The 21,791-nt window shown below is 45.5% G+C and overlaps 1 protein-coding gene across 2 annotated transcripts in view; it reads right to left on the reverse strand.

Moving 5' to 3' along the window:
* Nucleotides 1–5,788: 5,788 nt before the first annotated feature.
* SMAD1 (SMAD family member 1) overlaps nucleotides 5,789–21,791 on the reverse strand; it is a 35,390-nt gene continuing 19,387 nt past the window's right edge. For both annotated transcript variants that reach the window (XM_063415370.1, XM_063415371.1), the window contains exons 3-7: nucleotides 15,976–16,233; nucleotides 13,910–14,026; nucleotides 10,586–10,807; nucleotides 8,391–8,647; nucleotides 5,789–7,023 (exon numbers count right to left, since the gene is read on the reverse strand). In XM_063415370.1, the coding sequence (XP_063271440.1) occupies nucleotides 6,880–7,023; nucleotides 8,391–8,647; nucleotides 10,586–10,807; nucleotides 13,910–14,026; nucleotides 15,976–16,233 (998 nt within the window). In that variant the 3' untranslated portion in view covers nucleotides 5,789–6,879. The remainder of the gene's footprint in view (nucleotides 7,024–8,390; nucleotides 8,648–10,585; nucleotides 10,808–13,909; nucleotides 14,027–15,975; nucleotides 16,234–21,791) is intronic.

Consider the following 21,791-nt stretch of genomic DNA (forward strand, 5'->3'; position numbering starts at 1 on the left):
TTCTTTCTCTGGCAACACTGATTTCCTTGCTCTGTTCGCCTCCTCTTTAAGAAACCCCAAAGTAATCTTTATGCACATAATTAATGCAATGATATTTAATATAGCCACAGACATTTCTTTACAGCAATGTGCTGTAAAGGCCAGTACAAAACCATGGTCCCTGCCATGGTACAAACTGAAACTACAGTGGTGACCAAATGACCATTTGCCCTTTATTTCAGAAGGCATGCTTCAATTCATTTCAGTTTTCACAGAAGCAGCCAGGTTTGATCCAACCTCCTCCTTACAGCAAAACACAAAGCGAGGTAACTGCTGATTACAGCCCTCCCTTCCACAAGAGAGGCCAAGCCTTTCAAGGACAGCTTTAGCACTCTAGACAAAATACACCTCCTGCTTTATCTTAAAAGATGATTGGACACCTGAAATAAAATCACTAGAAAATATATTCACAGCTGAATGTTTGCCTGTTGAAATGCAACTGGAGCTCCTTCCCTCCAGCCCAGGGTGCTAAAGGTTTATTAAGTCAGTTTGAAATCAGCACAATCTTGCACACCAAAAAGTGAATAAATACTGTGGTGAAGCATCCACTGAGGCAAGGAATCAATGATGAATGCATAACTCAATTTACCATTGAAGACAATTTGAACATTGAGAGTGAAAGCATAAATCTCTCATACATTCAGGAGTTTTTCCCTGCATCTGCAGCAGCTCTGGTGCTCAGAGTTCTTTGTCCCATGCTGAGTGCCTCAGCAGCACATGCAAAGCCTTGCTAAAAAGCCTGTTGGATCATCCTGTGTGTCACTGCTTTACACCACAGAGTAACAAACACCTCCATGTACATATATTTACAATGCTTGCCTAATAATACAAAATATTATACCACAGAATTAAGATGAAAGACGAATCCTTAAATAAGACAAAAAGGGAAGCAAAAAACTCCAATGTCCAAGCAAAAATCCCCACTGCAATCGTAAAAAATGCAGTTGCATGGGGAAAATTTGCATAGAGCATATGAACGAAGTAAAATATTTGTATCGAGGACCAGCTTATAGAGGTCCAGAAGGGAAATTTGGAATCTTTTTGTTCAGAAGATGGTATTTTCATCTAATTGCTTTCCCAACTAAGTCCACGTTTAGAAAAGAATTCTACATTCAAGCAGCAACCCCATCTCAATATATCATTACATTATGTGGCAAGAATTGAAGGTGTTCCGCCCCACTGGAGGTTAGCCATTAATTTGTTAACTGAAAATCTGTGTTTATCTTTAGTGCAGAGGAATGAAATTGAGAAATTGCTCTGGTGACTGTCGCCAGAGGCTTCCCTTCCCTCTTCTGGCCAGAAGGGGAAGCTAGCGCTGTGTGGTTGAGACACAGCCCGGATGGATTCTTACACACGGGAATTCAGTTCACCATCACCACCCCAAATCTGCCCTGCCTCCCACGGCACATTTAACTACCCGAGGAACCTAAACACACCGAACATTCACTGAGAGTGAACAGCTGAGGCAGTGACATGATTCCTGAAAGGCCAGCAGCAACACAGTGGGCCAGAAATCAGAACAGCCCCAGTGCCCAGGATGCATTCTGAACTAGAGCCATATCAACCATGAGCAGCAGGGGTACAAAGAAACCCCACACGGCAATTAAAAGCTACCCATGGAAGAGTATTTACAGAACTGCTCTCTTAGCACAGGATGAAAACCCAATTCCTGGACTTTGGGGTCTGCAGAGCATGCAGATCAAGGTAGCTTCTTTCTGTGCTGCTAGAGAAAGCAGCATGGCCCAAATCCAGCAGACAGCAGATCAAGCTGTGTTTGAGAGGTCTGAAGAGTGTTTGTAGTCAAACCCTCGGCCGAATCACGTTCAGAATGAAGCCATGCTTGGATCCAGTTTCTAAACAGTGCTGTTGCCAACACTGGCCTGTGGTGATTTTGACTTGAGGAGACTGGTCCACAAACTTGGAGAACTATCTGATGGGACAGCAGCCACCTTTCAGTCTCCACATGTATATCTGAAAACACACAGGATTACCAATCCCTGGAGTATCAACAGGAGGCAGAAGTGAAGGGCTCAGAGATGAGACACAGCCTGTTCTTCTGCCAAGAATCAAGCGCTCCAAAAAAATAGGGAAGTGTGACTTCTGTGCTTGCAGCAGGCCCTGATCAGGAGGCTGCCTCTCCATCACACCTGCCTCATGGAAAACACTTCACCACACAGCCAGGCACTGCCCTCCCAGCTGGATCAGCTCCTGCAGTGGGGTGAACCAAACAGGAGCCACCTCAATGACACTGAGCAAAGGGGGGCAAGCAGAGCGCTCTGCTCAGCAGCTCCCAGCACAGCAGACACACAGACACGTCACCTGCAGGGACACGGGGACAGCACCTCCTGAGGATGGCAAAAAGCAATTTGCAGAGTTCAAAAAAACAAGGAAAGTCATCCAGAATACAGAAGTCAGTGAGGGGAGCTTTGGGAACAGAGAAGAGAACATCCCCTGAAGGACAACAGGGCAAAGGTGTCTCTCTTCACTGAGTTAAGTCAAGGACAGAGAGGGCCAGAGGAAAATAAAAGCCATTTTCCCTTCCCTCCCGCACAGAACCACAAATGCATTGAAGAAAATGAACTGTGAGATGATGCATGTAAAAAATATACTGCTCCACCATGGCTGGGGATGGTAGAGTTCTGTTGTATATTTGGGCAAGCATCCAGAAAAAGGTGACTGCCAGTTCATGGCCATGAGTCACAAATCTCAAGAGCACACTGAGGCTACAGTGTGCTCCACAGAACAAACCAGCAGCAATTACTAAAGAGAGCACTAAAACACAGAGAACTTCCAAGGTGCCCATCAAAGGTTTAGAGTGGGACAAGAAAAAGGAAAAATCAAAGAGACAGGCACACCAAGAAAGGTCCCTATCAATTTCAGACACCTCTACAGTGATTTATTGTCTTCAAATGAGGATACTCACACCTCTATTGTTTAGAGGCTAAAAAAACAACTATACTTTGATTTGCAGCACTTAAAAGCCAAAGCAGAGATTTCAAAACACATTCAGCTCTATGGAATTATTTGTGTCCACATATACAGCTTCTCCTCAATACAGATATATATCCCTGTCTTTTCAGTTTCTCCTAACAGGGACTTGTCTTGGCTATTAAGTAGTGTCTTCTGTGTTTAACTCTTTCATTCAGGAGACTAAATGGAGAAAACTACGAGTAAATGAAGCCAAATAAGCAGCAGGAGCTTACCTGGTTACGAGCTGACACCGTAGACTCTGTCCCTGTTTTCAGTTCTCAACATTCTCTGTTTTGTGAGAGGTCAGCAAGAAACGCTTTTCCTTTCTTTCTTGTCCCTTGCCTCTTCCAGCTTTCTGACTCCAACTATCCAAAGCAGGGCAAATCTGTAGGAAGACTTCTTCAAAATGCTCCAAAAATTTTCACAACAGCCTGAAGCCAGCAGCTGCCTCCTCCCAGGTACCTTCTGTGCTACCTCCTGTGTTTCTGGCTGTCAGTCTGCCGTGGTTTAACCCCAGCTGGTAACTAATCCCCACTCAGGCTGCTCCTTCACTCACCCCAGCTGCCATGGAGGAGAAGATTGGAAGGGTGCAGGAAAGAACACTTGTGGGTTGAGACAGAAACAATTTAATAAGTAAAGCAAAAGTTGCACACACAAGCAAAGGAAAACAAGGAATTCATTCACCACTTCCCATGGGCGGGCAGGTGTTCAGGGATCTCCAGGAAATCCAGGCACCATCACACATAACTCTAACTTGGGAAGACAAACTCCACACTCCAAACATCCCTCCCTCCTTCCCTCCTCCTGTTTTACACACTGAGCATGACTCCATATGCTGTGGGATTTATGTTGGGTTTGGCTGTGTCCCCTCCCAGCCTCCTCACAGGGCAGTGGGGTGGGAGGCAGAAAAAGCCCCGGATCTGTGCAAGCCCAGCTCAGCACTAAGGAAAACATCCCTGTGTTACCAACGCCGTGTCCAGCACAAATCCAAACCAGCCCCGTAGCAGTCTGTGAAATAAAGGACCCCAGACAAGGCCACCTGAGAGGCTCAGTTCTGCTCCACTGCACTCGTCCCGTTTGATGCAGCCCAGCTGAGACGCTCTGTGCCATCATATGAGGGTACACCCTCCGTGCACCTGGTGTCTCCACACCACAGGCAAAGAGCTGGGTGACAGACAATGAAAATATTCTGTACCCAGCACTTCGACACTATTATAGAAAAACTGACAACAGAAGGAACTCGGAAAAACTGGGATCCTGCACGTCCCACTTAATTCAGATTACCACTGAAAGTTTCTGAGGCTCTGTAGAGCTTTCTAATTTTAATCCTTATTTAGGAAAAACACAGAGGCAGTAGAGCCCAAAACATAAAAGACAGCAAGATTCAAAGCAGTCACAACATAAAACTGTCTCTTCTCACTCCAACGCTTTTTCAAAGTTTATCAAAACTTGCACAGGATCATCCCAATATGAAAACATCCAAGCAGAAACACTCCTTAAGACTCACATGATGGATGGTTACAGCACTAATTAAAAGAAGTCACTACCTCACAGCTGCATTCCATAAAAAGGAATGGAACTGTTGGGAACAGCTGGGAGTTTGTGCAGCAGGGGCTGAAGAGATCAAAACAGTGCCTGAGAAGCAACCAGCATTCTTTCTCTTTTTGGTCATCTCTAAATTTTAATTTATTTTAAAGACTTACATTTGTGCTATGACTGCTTCTTTATGAAAAAGATACGTCAAACTGAATCTGAAAAGAAACCAAAAATGGTTGGAATGTAAAACTAGCAGGTTCTTCTCAATAGGGAACGTGTACATTATGGATTTTTTTTCCCCTGAGCAAGATGAGAATTTTTAATTTAAAAAATGTATACTGAGCCAAGTAATGGGATTACCTTTAACAAAAAATTTTTAAAAATAAAAAGGCAAAAAGAAGAGAATAAGGCGGGATTGACTCATTCTCCCAAAGGGCCATCACTCTTTACAGAGACAGATCCTTCAGTCTGGCTGAGCACACCCTGAGCTCTGCTGCTCAGCCTCCCCTGGCTCCTGAGTTCAGCAGGGCTACTAACCTGTCCTAATCATTACTAACCTGTACTAATCATTACTAACCTGTCCTAAGCATTACTAACCTGTCCTAAGCATTACTAACCTGTACTAGTCATTACTAACCTGTCCTAAGCATTACTAACCTGTCCTAAGCATTACTAACCTGTACTAATCATTACTAACCTGTCCTAAGCATTACTAACCTGTCCTAAGCATTACTAACCTGTCCTAGTCATTACTAACCTGCACTAGTCATTACTAACCTGTCCTAAGCATTACTAACCTGTACTAGTCATTACTAACCTGTACTAATCATTACTAACCTGTACTAGTCATTACTAACCTGTACTAGTCATTACTAACCTGCACTAGTCATTACTAACCTGTACTAGTCATTACTAACCTGTCCTAAGCATTACTAACCTGTACTAATCATTACTAACCTGTACTAATCATCACTAACCTGTACTAATCTTTATGTCTAAGCTCAGCACATCTTCATTTCTAGCTGCTCCTCCTCCACGACCACACCTTTATCTGGTTTGTTAACAGCCTGCTAAGAAGGGGACAAGACAAGGTTTTAATCAAATGTAAGCAGTAACAACAGGTTTTATTCAAAATTTCCAGTAAAGAGGACCCACTAGTTTTGGAATAAAAGTACTTAGAAGTACTACAGCTTACATGAATATAAAAGAGCAAAGAGAAGAAAATAAACCAAGCAGCAAAAAAAAAAATTAAAAATATATATATTTCTTTAAAAGTTTGAAATAGAGCCCCACAGGGATACTGAAGCCCTCCAAACAATTAACAGTTACTAGGTTTGGCAAAACAAGATTCTCTCACAAAATTAAAAGTCAGCATTTGTTACATAAACTGTATAAAATTGCTCAATAGTTAAAGAGCACTCTGTACAAATTCATCTTGAAATACATAGAGCTGCAGCCTTCAAACTGCAGTAATCATTTTGTCCTCTTCATGGGTAAAAGAAGCTGCACAATTGCTTTGGGGAAAAAGGAAGAGGCAAAAATAGTCAGAACTAACAAGGTGAAGCCAGTATGAAAACAAAATGCTCAACAAAACTCAGACTTCAGTTTAAACTAACACGCTATGTTTACAATATATTCTACATTTCAGTTGTCGTTTTCCCCTCCCACTCCCACCTCCCCCCATTCAAATATTCCTAATTCCTTTATGGCCTAATCTAATTAATTTCTAAACTTTCAAATACACCATACATACATTTAGCAAAAGAACATCCCTAACATTCTTACAGCAGTATGGTCAGGACACAATGTCAGAGCTAGCACAGTTACGGAGATTAAACCTTATGATGTCTCACTTGTGAAGAGAACAGCAACCATCAGTGTAATGTTTGTAGGGAGTGCTGAAGAGAGGCTGCAAAAAGCAGACTTGGCCAGCTTCCACTCAGCTCCAGAGGACGTGGGGAAACCAGTGAGTGCTGAATGTGAGGAAGGAGAACCTCAGGAGTGCCAGCTGCACAGAAATCCTTGGGGAGCTCGGTGCAGCACACTGAGTTTGGCTTGGCTCTGTCGTCCCTCTGGTACTGAGCCCTGTAAATCAACTCCACAACAGTGCATTACAATGTAAACTAAAATTCATTATACCAGCAGTATGTCAGAGGGGTTTATTTATCTTTGTTTTCTCAATCCAACAGTTGGTCACAGAAGTCAAGTGTTTTCATGGCTCTTTTTCAGCTGTTGCCCGTTGAGGGGGGAACATAAAAACGTGTGTCTGACTCATACATCTTTCAAGTACATGCAAGGCTCAACTGTTTCCAAACTGCAGGAGCTTGGGAGCTTTTAAGACACTGAAGAAATAGGATTATGAGGAGAGCCCATCTGAGTGAGGACTTTATCCAGCCACTGCAGGGGCCCGTGGAGATGGATCTCTATCCAGCATGGAGTGCTCGTTACGTCCTGCCGATGATACTCAGCTCCCCAACCCTGGAAACAGAGCCAGAAGCAGGGAAAGAAAAAACAAATCACCTTATAATACTAAATATGTGAAAAGTATGCTTTTTACCAGAACAGCTTTCAACAGTCATTATCAGCAGGGTGGCACAGCACCCACCAACTATTATCACATTTCAACAAATAGATCAGAAGCTAAAAAAATCATAAATGTGGGAAAAGAATCATTTGAGATCTCTTGGAATGGACGTCTTTAAAGACATAACCTGTAGCAGTGTAAAATTCCCCATAAATCACTGCCAGCTACCTGAGGTCCCTATAAAGCCTCTGAAGAGAGGGATATTCCAATCTTCTCTGCCAAGACTGAAAATAGAACAGATTGGGTGGAAATGCTGCCAAAGAGATCAAAAAATTAAAAGATGAGGTGATAATACTGATGTGGTAATGGGGCTGAGGCAAGAACCAAAGTACCATTCTCAGGATGGGGATGATAAACGGAGCAGTAAGTCAGAAGCATTCCTGCTTGGAGAAAGAGGGCATGGGCATCCCTCACCAGGCTGTTCCTCAGCTTATGACAGGTTTTGTTGCAGCTCATACCTAATTCTGCTACAGTAATCACCAGAGATGTGAAGAGACATGTAAAAGCATTTGAAATTGTTTTGTAAGTGAATCATTTTGGGGGCAGGACTGAAGAGAAGGCTGTGACATCTGCAGGTGCAGTTTGCTGTGCTCTGTTCTGATCAGCAGTGAGGGATTTCCCTCTCCCAGCACAGCTGGCAGCAGCTCTGAACACTGCAGGGCAGCTCCCAGCACACGGGAGCTCCTGTCTGACTGCTCAGGCAATGCTGCCACACAACCCCAGAGGATGCAGAGCTGGGCGTTTGCTGGCTGTATCCCATTTTAGGAACCCCTGTCCCAGCACATCTGGAAGTTCTCATCCTCCCATCATGGAGAGGACTGCAGCAGATACCATCTTCATTTGATTACTTTCATTTAAGGACCAGCCCTTTCACATCAGTACCTATGCTGGCGCTCACACAAGAGCCACACCACAAATCCTGACCTTGCATGCCTTCCTAGAATAGAAAGGTATGCATATGATTCTAAATAATGACTGCAGCTCCTAACTTGGGAGCTGCTGGTCAAGATTTAGAGGACTTATGTAAAGAAACATCTTCTGCAAGTCACCTCAAGCGTTCTAAGTATGTGGGCCAGATGGTTCTCTGTCCACAAATACTTCATTTCACTATCTGTCTTACACTTAACGAGCATTCCATCCTTAAAATTCAACAGCCATTAGCAGGCTGATGAAGGGAGTTACTGCACCACTCAACATCACTGCATTAAGAAAAAACAATTTACTTTGCTTACAAAACAATCTCAGGCCAATGCCCACATACCTTTACAAAGCTCATGCGGAGAGTGCACATCTTAGTGAGCTCGTACACTGTCTCAAAGCCGTGGTTCACAGACTGAGCCAGCAGCTGAGCAAACTCCTGGTTGTTGAAGATCTTCAGGCTGCAGCCGCTGGGGATCTTGCAGACCGTGGTGGGGTGGAAGCCGTGGTGGTAGTTGCAGTTGCGGCTCTGCACGAAGATGCTGCTGTCGCTCAGACACTCAGCGTACACCTCCCCTCCCACGTAGTACAGGTGGACACCTGCGGGAGAAGGTGGGCACAGTCACACCCTGTGTCTGCTCTCGTGCTCTGTCTCCACAGAGACAGGCTGCTGCTCAAAGAGATAAACCTTCATTACATATCAGAGCATCATCTGTCTTCATTTTTGCTTTTCTCTTTCATCAGCAGGCAATCTGAAAGAAGGTTATGTACGTGTGTATGTGTGGGGAATCAACATGCTGTATAATGTTGTGTATATATATATATATAAAACAACACTAAACTAGCAAGCACTGTAATTTTGGTGCCTTCCATTGGACAACCTGACCACTTGAACTTTTTCTTGTCATGTTTAAGTAAAGCAGTGACTGGGAATGTGAGCAGAGAGAGCAGAAACCTGCTGCATCATCTGTAGATACCGAAGCAGCCCCAAGCTCGATTCTCTGGAAGTCCTGAATGCTAATTTGGGTGGCATGAGTTTTGTCAGCTAGCTCTAATTCCAGAAAGCTAGGTGGGGAAAAGAAGGCCTTTCTATTCCTCAGACCTATCTGCCACACCAATTTTACAGTCCTTTCCCCTTCTAGTGCCTGCTCCTTCACCTGTCATCCACAGCAGCAAAGCCCCAGAAAAGTAACACACAGAGAACCTTTGTGTCAGCAGGAGTCAATTCTAAAGGTTTTGAGAACCAAGAAAATTTACCTTCTGTGTTTAAAAATGGTTTATTTGCTACTTAAACCTTTCACCTCCCACAATGTCACAAATCACAGAGGTGAATGTGGAGAATTAGAAACCTCGACTGCAGGCCAGTAAGAAAGCCTTGGCTGTGCTCTGCCATGTAAGGTTTTGTCACTGACTGTGTGGGTATATTCATACTCCCACCTGATCTGCAAAAACATTTATGGCTGTGTCTTCAAGTTTGGGATTTACTCCTCCTTTCTCAAAGACTAACAGTTCTACATCCCCGTTACTTGTACACATTTACTTATTCAACTGTGCTCTTGTCTCTCCCTCACTCTGCTGTGGTACACACGCAGTTAAGTGCTTCAGCAGAGCTCTGCCTGCAGCTGGGCTACTCCGAACAGGAAAAATGAATGAGGTGTTAAATAAATATCCTGATACTTGGGAAGATGGATGGGGAGGAAAAGAAGGAAGAAGTATTAGCACTTGAGTGGCACAACACAGGTGTGGTGCACTACTGAGAGCTGCAGAAATTCTCATGAAGAGAAAAGCTCTCCAGACTGGGGGCTCACACTCAAGGACCTGACAATCCTCTTCAGCCTCAGTTCTTTCCTCCTCTTCATGAATTGGCACATCTACCCCACTGCTTGGGCATGCTGAGCCCTCAACTGTCTCAGAAAATTTACAGTTTACTAAAAATGTAAATGCCTAAAAAACGTTCCTGGCAGGAATAGCCCCTTACAGGGGGCAATACCAGCTTTGCCTGCCATTTGCATTACAGGTGAGTTCTCAGAAAACAGGACTGCATTAGTCAGGCATAAAGGGGAAGTTCTTCTCTTTTGCAGGACTGTCACAGACACAGAGGGGAAGCACAAAATTCCCACTGAAAGAATCACCAGCCTGTGAGAAATGCATTGGAATAAACTGTCTTAGTAGGTTATCTCCCAAAATACACTTTAGGATAGCTAATTTATGTTAGAACCAAGGCTAGCTAAAACATTTGGTGCCAAGAACCACAGCTTGGATTTCCATATACAGCAATAATCAAGATAATTCAAGATGTTTCATTAGACAAACTGCCTTAACCTCTAATTTAGATTTCGATAGCCTTCAGGCAACTGAAAATTGATTAAGGGTAAAAGCTTCCTGTAATTACACACCAGGTAGGAACAATACTTTGTTTATAAGACTAGGCCAGAAAATGACACGTTCACCAACACAAGCACGTGTCCCACAGGCTGGGGAAGGGCAGCTGGCTCCTGAGGGCAGCCGGACAGCAGCCCGTGCCGAGGGCCCGCTCACCCTTGCCGATGTGGCGCCGCGTGTTCTCGATGGTGGAGTTGCGGTTGACGTTGGAGAGCAGCCCCAGGCAGAAGCGGTTCCTGTTGTTGGAGGGGTCGGTGAAGCCGTCCACCAGCACGCTGCTGGAGCTGGCGTGGAACGCCTCCCCCACGCGGTTGTTGAGCTCGTAGTAGACGATGGAGCACCAGTGCTTGGGCTCCTCGTACGCCACCGCCTGCACGTCTGCAAACAAGGGAGACAAGGGAGAGCTCGCAGTGCTGGGCTGCAGGAGAGGGACACAACCCTGCACATCTGTAAACAAGGGAGACAAGGGAGAGCTCGCAGTGCTGGGCTGCAGGAGGGGACAGCCACAACCCCGCACCTCTGCAAACAAGGGAGACAAGGGAGAGCTCGCAGTGCTGGGCTGCAGGAGGGGAGGGACACAACCCTGCACGTCTGCAAACAAGGGAGACAAGGGAGAGCTCGCAGTGCTGGGCTGCAGGAGAGGGACACAACCCTGCACGTCTGCAAACAAGGGAGAGCTCGCAGTGCTGGGCTGCAGCAGGGGACAGCCACAACCCTGCACGTCTGCAAACAAGGGAGACAAGGGAGAGCTCGCAGTGCTGGACTGCAGCAGGGGAGGGCCACAACCATGCATGTCCGGGTACACAGAGCAAAGTAATTCCAACCCAGGGCTCAGGAGAGACAGAGGCTGGCACTAGGCATGGACAGAAGTACAGAAAGCTCCTGGGCACAGCACAAGCACTGCCCCAATACCCCTGCCCCGTTTTCCTACAACATGCTACAGTGCAGGCCCAGACAGCAGAGGAACGCTGTGACTGCACAACTCAGCTTTCTTTCCTGTTCAGGAGATGGATTTCTATGTCAGTTCATTTTACTAACAAACTCAGGTCACCTTTTTGCTTACTGCAAAGCTGTATAGCGACAGCAGAAACAGCAGCACACAACTGCATCAAAGACCATTTCTCACTCTACAAACAAGCACAGCAAGGCAGCTTAAATATACAGTCAGCAGATCAATCTTTCTGCATTCAGAGCGTGACCAAATCTTTCTCCAGGGGTTTCTGGGAGAACGGTAGGAGACTTCAAAAGACCTGAGAGAGATTGATATTTGTCTGCAGAACATGCATGAAGCACACCCCCAACAGAAGAAGGCTGCTGAGGGGCTGTGGTGGCTTTCTGTGTGCCTTCTTTCAAATGAAGGACACTATTTCACTACTAGGGACTAGAAACATTGGACTTGCTGCTAAAACAGCAACTTTGCAGATCCCACCCACAGGGCAAAGGGCTAAAGTGAAAATCAGACTGGTATTATGGGAAAACTTGTTTTTTCTGGCCAGAGGTTTCTTTCTCCCAGCTCCAAGTTTTTACTGCTATCAGTCAACTAAGATTAGTGTTCATATTTTCCTGTGTTCACAGATCAGACCACTACAAGTTTTTGTTACAAAAACAAAAAACTGAAAGTCCCCCTCAAACCAGCAGTACACAGTAGCTACAAAAGGTGGCAAATAATCAAGAGCAGGATAACACATCCTACAGCACTATGGAAAAACTTCTGAGCATAATGTTTATTGCTAATGACTTGTTAAAAACATTGGTAAAAAGCTGATCTTTCCTGATACTCTTGTCCTTTCTATCCCTTCACATCACTGTTGAAAAGGGAAAAAAAAGGAAGAAAAAACAGTCTTTAATTATTAGTAAGAGGTTACTACATTTTTAATTCCCATGAAGATGCCAGCAATTGTCAAATCTGCAGCTTTGCCCCAGTGTCAGTCAGGAGGAGATCTTGCCAGCTGGCCATTCATACAGAATTAATCCTATCTCTCTCACACAGACTTCGTCCTGACTTCCTCACATTTGCTTGAAGTCATGCAGAGCAGGTGTGTTCAGTCTCTCTATTGCCAGCATGGGCCAACAGTGGAAATTACCCAACGCCACTGACAGGATGCAGCTTGTTAAATCAAATCTCTAAAGACTACACATCACCATGAAGAACACACTTCTACGAAGTTTGCAATAAAAAATGGTGCACTAAGTTCACACTAAAAACTTTTCTTCTACAGCCTGCAGCAGATTTTTTTTAAGTAGTGCAATCACAGCATACATGTGAATAATAAACATGTGAAGGCACCCAAATGTCTGTCTTTTTAATGAAGGGACAGAGATGAAAATCCATTGTACTAAACTACTAGAAGGGGAAAATATTAATGACAATTTTTATTTTGAAATGGCTGAATGATAGAGAGCAAGAAGAAATATGTAAACCCTCTTTTCTTTATCATCTCTCATGTATTAGTGGAATTTCCATAATACTCACACATTTTGGGAGAGGGACACACATGCAGAGGTCTGCAGTTAGGCATAAAGTTTGATAAATGTATTTGGGGGCAGTAAATTTCTGGCCCAAAATTCCTGCAAACTACTCATATACACAGAGTGTAGTCTGTGTGATCAGCAAAAAGTGGGAGTGCTGCAGATGGGGTTTATCACACGCTAAACTCATTCCAACCAGAGAGTAAACAGGCTAACACAAAACCATCCAAATTGTCCTGAGAGGGCAGACACACTTCCTGAAACCAGACACTGGGCTCAGCAGCAAAACAAGTACCAAAAAAACCACCAGAACTCCAAAAATCCCCACCAACACCAAAAAATCCACACACAACAGCTAAACTGTGCATAGCCTGTGATGTTGATAATGGTCCTGGCACAGCCCCAGCCTGCTGCTCCCTCTTGGCATGGCCAGAGCTGTGGGAGCTGAGGTGTTCCTGAAGGGGCCATTTCTCACCCTGTGGTGATGAATGCACCAACCCTTCACTCTGCAGCCAAGGCTGCTGCAGCTTCAACAGGCAGCGTGTAAAAACATGGCTGTGTCACAGCACAGAGCAACAGGCCTCTATTCCATACAGAATGGTAAAGTCTGGAGCAGTGCCACACCTCAGGCACACAGCTCTGTATTCTGCAGTCTCATAGGAGTTCTTTCCATTCAAAGATTAGGGGAAGATCCCAATAGAAAACATAAAATTATTTGGTCTTTGAGTTAGTTGGGAGTAAGAAAGTGATAAACCCCATATATTTTACTTTTTTAAAGAGTTTTAAACAGGATAGATTCCTGTCTTAAATAAATATTTACATTTATAAATAACCTCCAGCTTTACTATTTCATCCCTTACAACAACAGAAGAAAAATCACATGACCTTTTCTGCAGACAAAAATTTCATTAACAACATCCACCCAAAATTCAAACACAGTTATTACTCGTAAGTTCTGGAGGTTCTTTACTCTGAGGAAGCGAGGCAGAAAACACAAGGAAGTGTTCTCACCTCCTCTGTGCACGTCAGGGGGAATTGCAGGTGCCATCATGTTGGTGTCCATGGGCTGGGAGGAGTCGTGTGTCATCGCATCTTCCGGAGGCAGGTACGTGGGCGGGGGGGTGTCAGCTAAACATGGAAAGGGCAGAGACACATGAGTCCTTTCCTCTCCTTAAAACACAGCTACAGAAACAGCTGGAGCCTGGAAATGCTTCCAGCCTGACTCAGCTAGAAACTTCCACCCACCAGAAATCTGAAAAAGCAATCACGGACCTGGAACGAGGAAAGCAAAGAATTACTGTGCATATTAAGCACAGCTGCAATAAAAACAAGTCACTTCACCCTCACATAAAGGCACAAAAGAAAGCTCACTTCCATTACTGAGGGGATGGACTGCAAACTACCACAGCAAATAATCACAGGGCATTCCCAAACTCTGAAAACCAAATTAGCATCAACAAAAAAAAGGAGAATGCTCTCTAGGTTTTGGGGTTTTTTTGTGAAGTGGTGGTTTCATCTGGATTTCTTTTTTCTATGTATTTTTTAAGAAAACACATGTTCATGAAATTTATTAACTAACTCATTGTTTAGCAGGTATTTTGTTGAGCACTTTGTATCTAAAGCTGGCTAATTCTCTTACTTGAACACCTTCAGGTGGATGAGAAAGCAGCAGAGAAAGAGATGGCAACAGGGCTGCAGTGAAAGCTTAACAAACTGCACTGGGTTTTTAATCATGTTTTGCTAAGCCTTAAATGCTTGTGTGTGTGCAAACATGATCTTGGTCACACACAGGATTCCAAGGCCACAGGCAGCAAATTAAGCAGTATCTTGAAAGTTTTCAAGGCTAACTGCTTTGCCCCTGTGTTTTTGTGTTTTGCAGAAGTCAGCCTCTTTCCCCATTAGTGCAAGGTGGACAAATGGCCAGGGCTAAGCATCAAGGACATCAGTGTCCTGCCCTCCCCTCGCACTCAGCTTCTTCACTGCTGCTGCTGACATTAAGGGCACGTGGACACAACAGACCTTCAAAGATCAAGTGAACTTCCACAAGGCAGATGCAGGAAGACCTTGTTAGGTCTTTATCTCTGTTGGAAGAGCCCCAACCACGGCAATCACGTTAAACGAAAAAAAAAGACAAAAAAAAGGCAGCTGGTTTCGCAGCAAATTCTCACATTTTTTTAGAAAAGCCAATACAAACTCTTTCCTTCCTACCAGCAAATTCAGTAGTCTTCACTCACAAGAGAAAAATTTGCAGCAATTATCAAGAGAAGCAATCTATGGATATTAATTTCATGTAATAGGAAACAGATTTTCACAGATCTGCTGCTTTGTTTACACATCCCCTCCCCTCAGCCCCTGAAGGAAACAGGCAAACAACATCAGTAAGCATTTGTACTGCATCCTTGTCCCAGCACTCAGATCACGAAATCCACCACAGTCTGCTTCTGTGTTTATTTTTATCCAGCCATGTGTAAAGACCAAAAAAAGGCAGCTTCACGGAATTTTCTGCAGACACCAGTCAGCAAAGGAAGGCTCTTCTCTAGTAGTAAAACAGCCTGAAGAGTTATTTTAAGAGCCTGGTTTTTAAAAAAAAATTCCAAGAAGCAAATATACTTCTTTATAAAAGAAGCATATCTGCTTCTTGGAATTACACCACTATGAAAAGAAATTGTTTATCAAGTAGCAATAATAAGTGATAATAATAAGAGATCACCTTGAGAAATATCCTTTTTCTGCAGAACTAAAGCCTTGTGCTGAACTTATGATCATGAGCAGAGATGATCTCTGGCATCACACTTGTGGTGCATTGAACACTGCACTTTGTGAGCTAAACTGCTGAACTGGTCCCCCAAACGTTCTGGATCCCTCCTCACAACAGTGCTGCTGTAATGCATTAACTGTGTTTGAGAGAGGCACAGGGTTAAAGCCTTCAGTACTACCCAAGAGATTCCACACTCTTTATCACCTTACACCTCATCTCTTGCCATTGAACACAAGTGTTGGCCGATCATTTGGTGTTATTAAGCCAAACCCCACGAAGCAGTGAGTCCCCTCTCCCTCCCGAGGGCTCCCGGCATTACCTGGCAGCTGGAAGGGGCTCCCCGGCTCCGAGCTGGCTGGAGAGTGCGGGTAGGTGCTGCTGCTGCCTCCGGGCGAGTTGGGGTAGCTGCTGCCGGGCGAGTGCGGGAACGGGAGCGAGCCGGGCTGCGGGAAGGACTCGGGGAAGGTGGCGTTGTGCGGCATGTGCGGCTCGTTCTGGCCCAGGCTGCGGAACTGCGCCAGCAGGCTGTGCTGCGGGTTGTACTCGCTGTGCCTCGGCACCAGCACCGGAGGGAGAACTGCAGGGACAAGAGAGAAAGGCCACGGCCTTGGAGACTCCGTTCTGAAGGTGTGCAGGGAACCACCCCGCGTTCCTCCTGCCCCGGCAGAGCCGCAGCTGCCCCACAAACCCGGCACCCAACCCGGGAGCGCGTCCAGGCGAGAGCTCCTGCGCTGCCATCGGTCACTGCACAGCTCCAGCCACAGCCCCTGGTTTGCCAGGGGAGGTTATCGGCACAGAGGGCACGGACAGAGCCAAGAACAAACCACAGCTCTGCGTTTCAGCCTGACTCGCACCAGGAGATGCTGCAAGAGCCCCACAGTGCTGACCTGCAGCTCCTCCTGCTGCACTTGTCATCAGACCGACCACCACTGGCCTGGAACACAAACCCTGCTCAGCAGAACAGTTTTATTTTTTTTCTGAAGACGATTCTAATAAGCCTTGAACTCAGTCTGGTCCCAACAGCTGTAATTTTATTTTTAACCTGGACTGTGTTCTTACAAGTTACTATTAAAACAGTTATTAACTCTTCAAGTCAGTTTACAAAATGTGCAATTTAAACGAAATGATGCAGTTCAAAAAAAAGCAACTGAGCAGCAATTGAGCTGTAACTATGTGCTACTGTGGGATCAGAGAAACATCAGAAACTTCGAGTTGCACCACACTTCTGAAGCCTTCTTAGCAGCAAAACAAAGGTCTCTTTCAAACTGGGAATATGAACATGATACCAGATACACTAAGATAAAAGAATCAAGTCTTTTTCCAGTTCCTCAGCTTCTATCTTTGAGCTTCTCACAGCAAAGTCCAAGCAAACTGAAGGATTAAAAGCTCCTCTTTCCACAGAAATTTTTGGGTGATGGATAGAAGAGGAGAGGCAAGGTCTGGGAGAGGGAGATCCACGCACAAAGTAGTGGAAGAGAAATAAAAAAGCAAATCCTCGTCTCACACCTTTGCCCTTTGGAACCTCCACGTCTGAGCAGGACTGGAAGAAAACCCCCCTGGACAGTCTGCCTTTAAGAGAGGGTGCCAAAAACACAGTAAAACCCAGGAAAAACAAACCAAGGTTACCACTCCCTCTCCTTGAGCCTCCTGCTCTGGCCTGGGCACCTGGGCACACAGAAGAGGAACAGGAGCATGTGCAGTCACCAAGCCCATACACACAGAGCTATCACCCAGATTGAGAAAGGTGTTTTGGAGACAGCTGCTTTATTAAAAGCCTGAATTACAAACTAATTGCCAAAAAAACCCCCAAACCAAAGAACATTTCTTCACATGACAAACAGGTTCTTCCAGGACACGGGGGCATCTTTACTCTCCCAGCACTTTGCTATTACAGAAGCAGCACTCAGGGATTTACTCCTGTGTCCTGGAGTCCAGGGGTAGCAGGGTAACCACTCAAAACATGCACCTGGTGTCAGGTCTAGGTTCATGTTTAAAATGGATATAAATGAATGCCACGCTAAAAACTCACTCCCTACAGTCACAGGTTAACTAAAAAGAAAAGAAGTAGGCTTCCCTTGCTCAGATTTTTTTTCTGTATATGCCTAAGAGAGAAATTAAGCTCCCATTTTTGCCTGCTGGTGGCATTAATGCAGGAGCAGTCTGATCCCAGAAAGCTTCGCTGAACTACACTGAAAAAACCCCAACCCTCACTACTGAAATTAAGGCTGCAGGCACAGGTTTTAAACATCTGTCTGATCTCTCAATCTCTTAGAGCAACTTCACTGAGATTCCAACAGATCTCAAACATTTGAGGCAGCTGTCATCCTTAAGTGGATTTGTTTAGATGTCAAAAATCCCAACTCCAGTTTACAAGGTACAGACAAAGTTCCTAATTCTGGTGCTTTCTGAAACAAAACACATCCATCTGTCACTCTGTGGAAGTTCTCAATTGCAGAACACCCCAGGAGAGGCTGCATCTCCCCCAGTGTTTCCTGCTCCAACACAACCATTCTGACGTGCCACTGGAAAAGGCTGTTAAAAACAGTTACTCAGCATTCAGGTGGACATCACAAATCCTCACCCTCATCACGTCAGAGCCAAGCTCTCTGATTATTAGGGTTCCTCAGAATTTAGCTTGTTCCGTTAAACCAAGCACTCCTTTTGCAGCTAGGTCAAGTACTATTTAATTGTCATAGTCACCATTTGCTGGGCTAATAAATTACCAGTGAAAAAAGTTAACAATGAGATCATTTGTTAAAATGTATTTTCCCTTTCCTGTCTTTATGATTCTTCCTTACTTTTCTAAGCATTAAAAACACAGCTTTGCTATCTCTTCCTTTCCTATGATGAAGGTCAAACCATTAACTTTTATGGAGTTAATTTGTGCAGAAAGTACATCACCTACCTTTCCCATCCCCTACCTCACGTTAAACAATGACACACATGACATCAGAGGAAGCCACATGATTTACAGCATTTTAAAATAGCAGGAGAACAGGATATTTTCTGTATGTTTTCTGTAATTAAATTAATGCAGTGCCAGATTTTCCCAAGGTATATATACATGTTTTCTCCTGTTGGGCAGAACCACTGGCAAAGTTTAGAAGGACTTGAGATAAAAACAAGTCTCCTTTTCCCAGGTGTCCTTCATGCAAACCCACACGTTTTGTCCAACTCTGTCAACCTCAAGTGATTAAATGCCAACTTCTTCAAAACACACATGGGAAAGAGGGAAAGAGAATACAACGGGTGCTGACACAACACAAATAGTCTCAAAAATGTCACTGCAGAAGTGCTGCCCCTAATTCCCATCCTCCCTGCGCACACAAAACCTTCACCGAGGAGGAAAAGCCCTGAAAGGCCCCCTCAGGTGGGACAGAGACTGCAGTGCTCCGATTAGCCCAGCTCCAGGTCACTCAGTGCCACAGCCTGACCAACTCCAGGTCACTCAGTGCCACAGCCTGACCAACTCCAGGTCACTCAGTGCCACAGCCTGACCAACTCCAGGTCACTCAGTGCCACAGCCTGACCTCTCTGCAGCTCCCGCCTGTTTGCAGGGAAGCTGCTCCTGGTGCAGCCAGAGGAGTTCATTCGAGTGCTGCTCACCCAGGAGCGAAGACACGAGCAGGGACTGGGCCTTTTGGAGCCCGGCAGGCTGCCAGGAGATCACAGGGGATGCACACCTCTCTGCTCCCCAGGCTGCAGGAGATCACACCTCACAGGAGATCACCCCTCAGGGGGATGCACACCTCAGGGGGATGCACACCTCTCTGCTCCCCAGGCTGCCAGATCACAGGGATGCACACCTCTCTGCTCCCCAGGCTGCAGGAGATCACCCCTCACAGGGGATCACACCTCACAGGAGATCACAGGGATGCACACCTCTCTGCTCCCCGGGCTGCAGGAGATCACACCTCACAGGGGATCACACCTCACAGGGGATCACACCTCACAGGGGATCACACCTCACAGGGGATCACCCCTCAGGGGGATGCACACCTCACAGGGGATCACCCCCCACAGGAGATCACCCCTCACAGGGATCACACCCCAGGGGGATGCACACCTCTCTGCTCCCCAGGCTGCCAGGGGATCACACCTCACAGGGGATCACACCTCACAGGAGATCACCCCTCACAGGGGATCACACCTCACAGGGGATCACACCTCACAGGGGATCACACCTCACAGGGGATCACACCTCACAGGGGATCACACCTCACAGGGGATCACACCTCACAGGGGATCACACCTCACAGGGGATCACACCTCACAGGGGATCACACCTCAGGGGGATGCACACCTCAGGGGGATGCACACCTCACAGGAGATCACACCTCACAGGAGATCACCCCTCACAGGGGATCACACCTCACAGGGGATCACACCTCACAGGGGATCACACCTCAGGGGGATGCACACCTCACAGGGGATCACACCTCACAGGAGATCACACCTCACAGGAGATCACACCTCACAGGAGATCACACCTCACAGGGGATCACACCTCACAGGAGATCACCCCTCACAGGGGATCACACCTCAGGGGGATGCACACCTCTCTGCTCCCCAGGCTGCAGGAGATCACACCTCACAGGGGATCACACCTCACAGGGGATCACCCCTCACAGGGGATCACCCCTCACAGGGGATGCACACCTCTCTGCTCCCCTTGCCCCTGTGCAGGGCGCTGGGCTCCTGCTCAGCTTGCAGACACAGAATAACAAATTACCGAGGCTGGGTCCGGCAGGGAGGAGGCTGAGCTCTGCTGCAGCTGCCAGCTCAGGAAGAGCAATAATTGAAGGGGAGAGAGCACGGGAGTTATTCGGTGCTAAGCCAGCACACCTGTTGCTATGAAATAATGAAACCCTGCACATCTTTGCTGTGCAGATCTCTGCAGGATGTGGCTCTAACCATCTGCAAACACAATTCCTCCCTTCCTCTTCAGCGGAAGGGAACACTGATACAATAAAAAATTAATTTTCTTTCTATTTTAAAAAATTTAACATCAGTATCATCAGCGTATATTTAAAGGAAACATAATATTGAATACGCTGTTGTCTTAAAAAGCTGCTGCAACAGATTTGCCAACTCCACCTCATTAAAGTTAATGGAGTAGAACCACAAGCCATCCGACAGCTTGATTTCTGTAATTCTTCAAACAGCAGATTAAAAGGCTTTATGTGCTATATTGTGGGTAGGTTTTGCTCCCAGGTTTTTCTATCAATGTGGGCCTGGAGTTGAGAGTTAATACATTAGTGCCAGAAAGGTGACTAGTGTGAGGCAGGGGGATAAACCCCCAGCAGGCAGGCTGGGTGCATCCCTGGAACTGAGAATCCCGTGTCTGTGCAGCCAGCCTGGGAACTGTGAGCTTGTTTGTGCCATTTGTACCATGCAAATAAGAGCAGGGACCTGCACCAAACAACAGGAGCTGTATTAAAGAAATTACAGCTACAGGGCAATTTAACCCACAGGGCCATTTCATCTAGGAGCCAAGAATGCCAGAAATACAGAAGATAGACCAAAGGCAACCTGGCTGTTCAGATAAATGTTCTGACTAACCACACCAAGGAAGAAATGCTTTTATGGAAATGTAATAGTGGCCTTTGAAGAAACTTACTGATCTCTACTCTTTTTATCTCCTGGATGTCACCCTGCTCTTCTTCAGAAAACTAACAGCTGTGCTATCCTAAATAAAGATCTCCTTGCTTTTCTTTTTTGTTCTATTTTCACATTCCTGAGATAATGATTTTAGCAAACACAGAAAGTCTCCAAGTTATGAACATAACTTTTTTTCAAGTTTCTCTATGAAAACCCCCAAACTAATCCAATCCAAAGGACCTGCTGTACTTTCAAAGAAGCATATTTTCTATCCAGATGGGTTTTGATTATCTTACACAAGCCCAGATGACAGCTAGCTTCCCTCAAGGGCTCATTTTTAACACACCCTTTGCATGTTATGTGAAAATCTGGGTAGGTATCTCTCTTTCCACGTATGGAAATTGAAAGACCATGTAATGAAATACAAGGGGCCACATAGAAGAAGGCAGACTTTGATCCGTTTTCCTTGCCAAAGTAGATTCTACTTCTTCTGTAAAAAATTTATTTATGAAGTAAATGAAAAAAGAAAAATAT

The sequence above is a fragment of the Prinia subflava genome, chromosome 18 (assembly GCF_021018805.1).
Source record: "Prinia subflava isolate CZ2003 ecotype Zambia chromosome 18, Cam_Psub_1.2, whole genome shotgun sequence".
In the NCBI taxonomy this organism is placed as follows: Eukaryota; Metazoa; Chordata; class Aves; order Passeriformes; family Cisticolidae; genus Prinia; species Prinia subflava.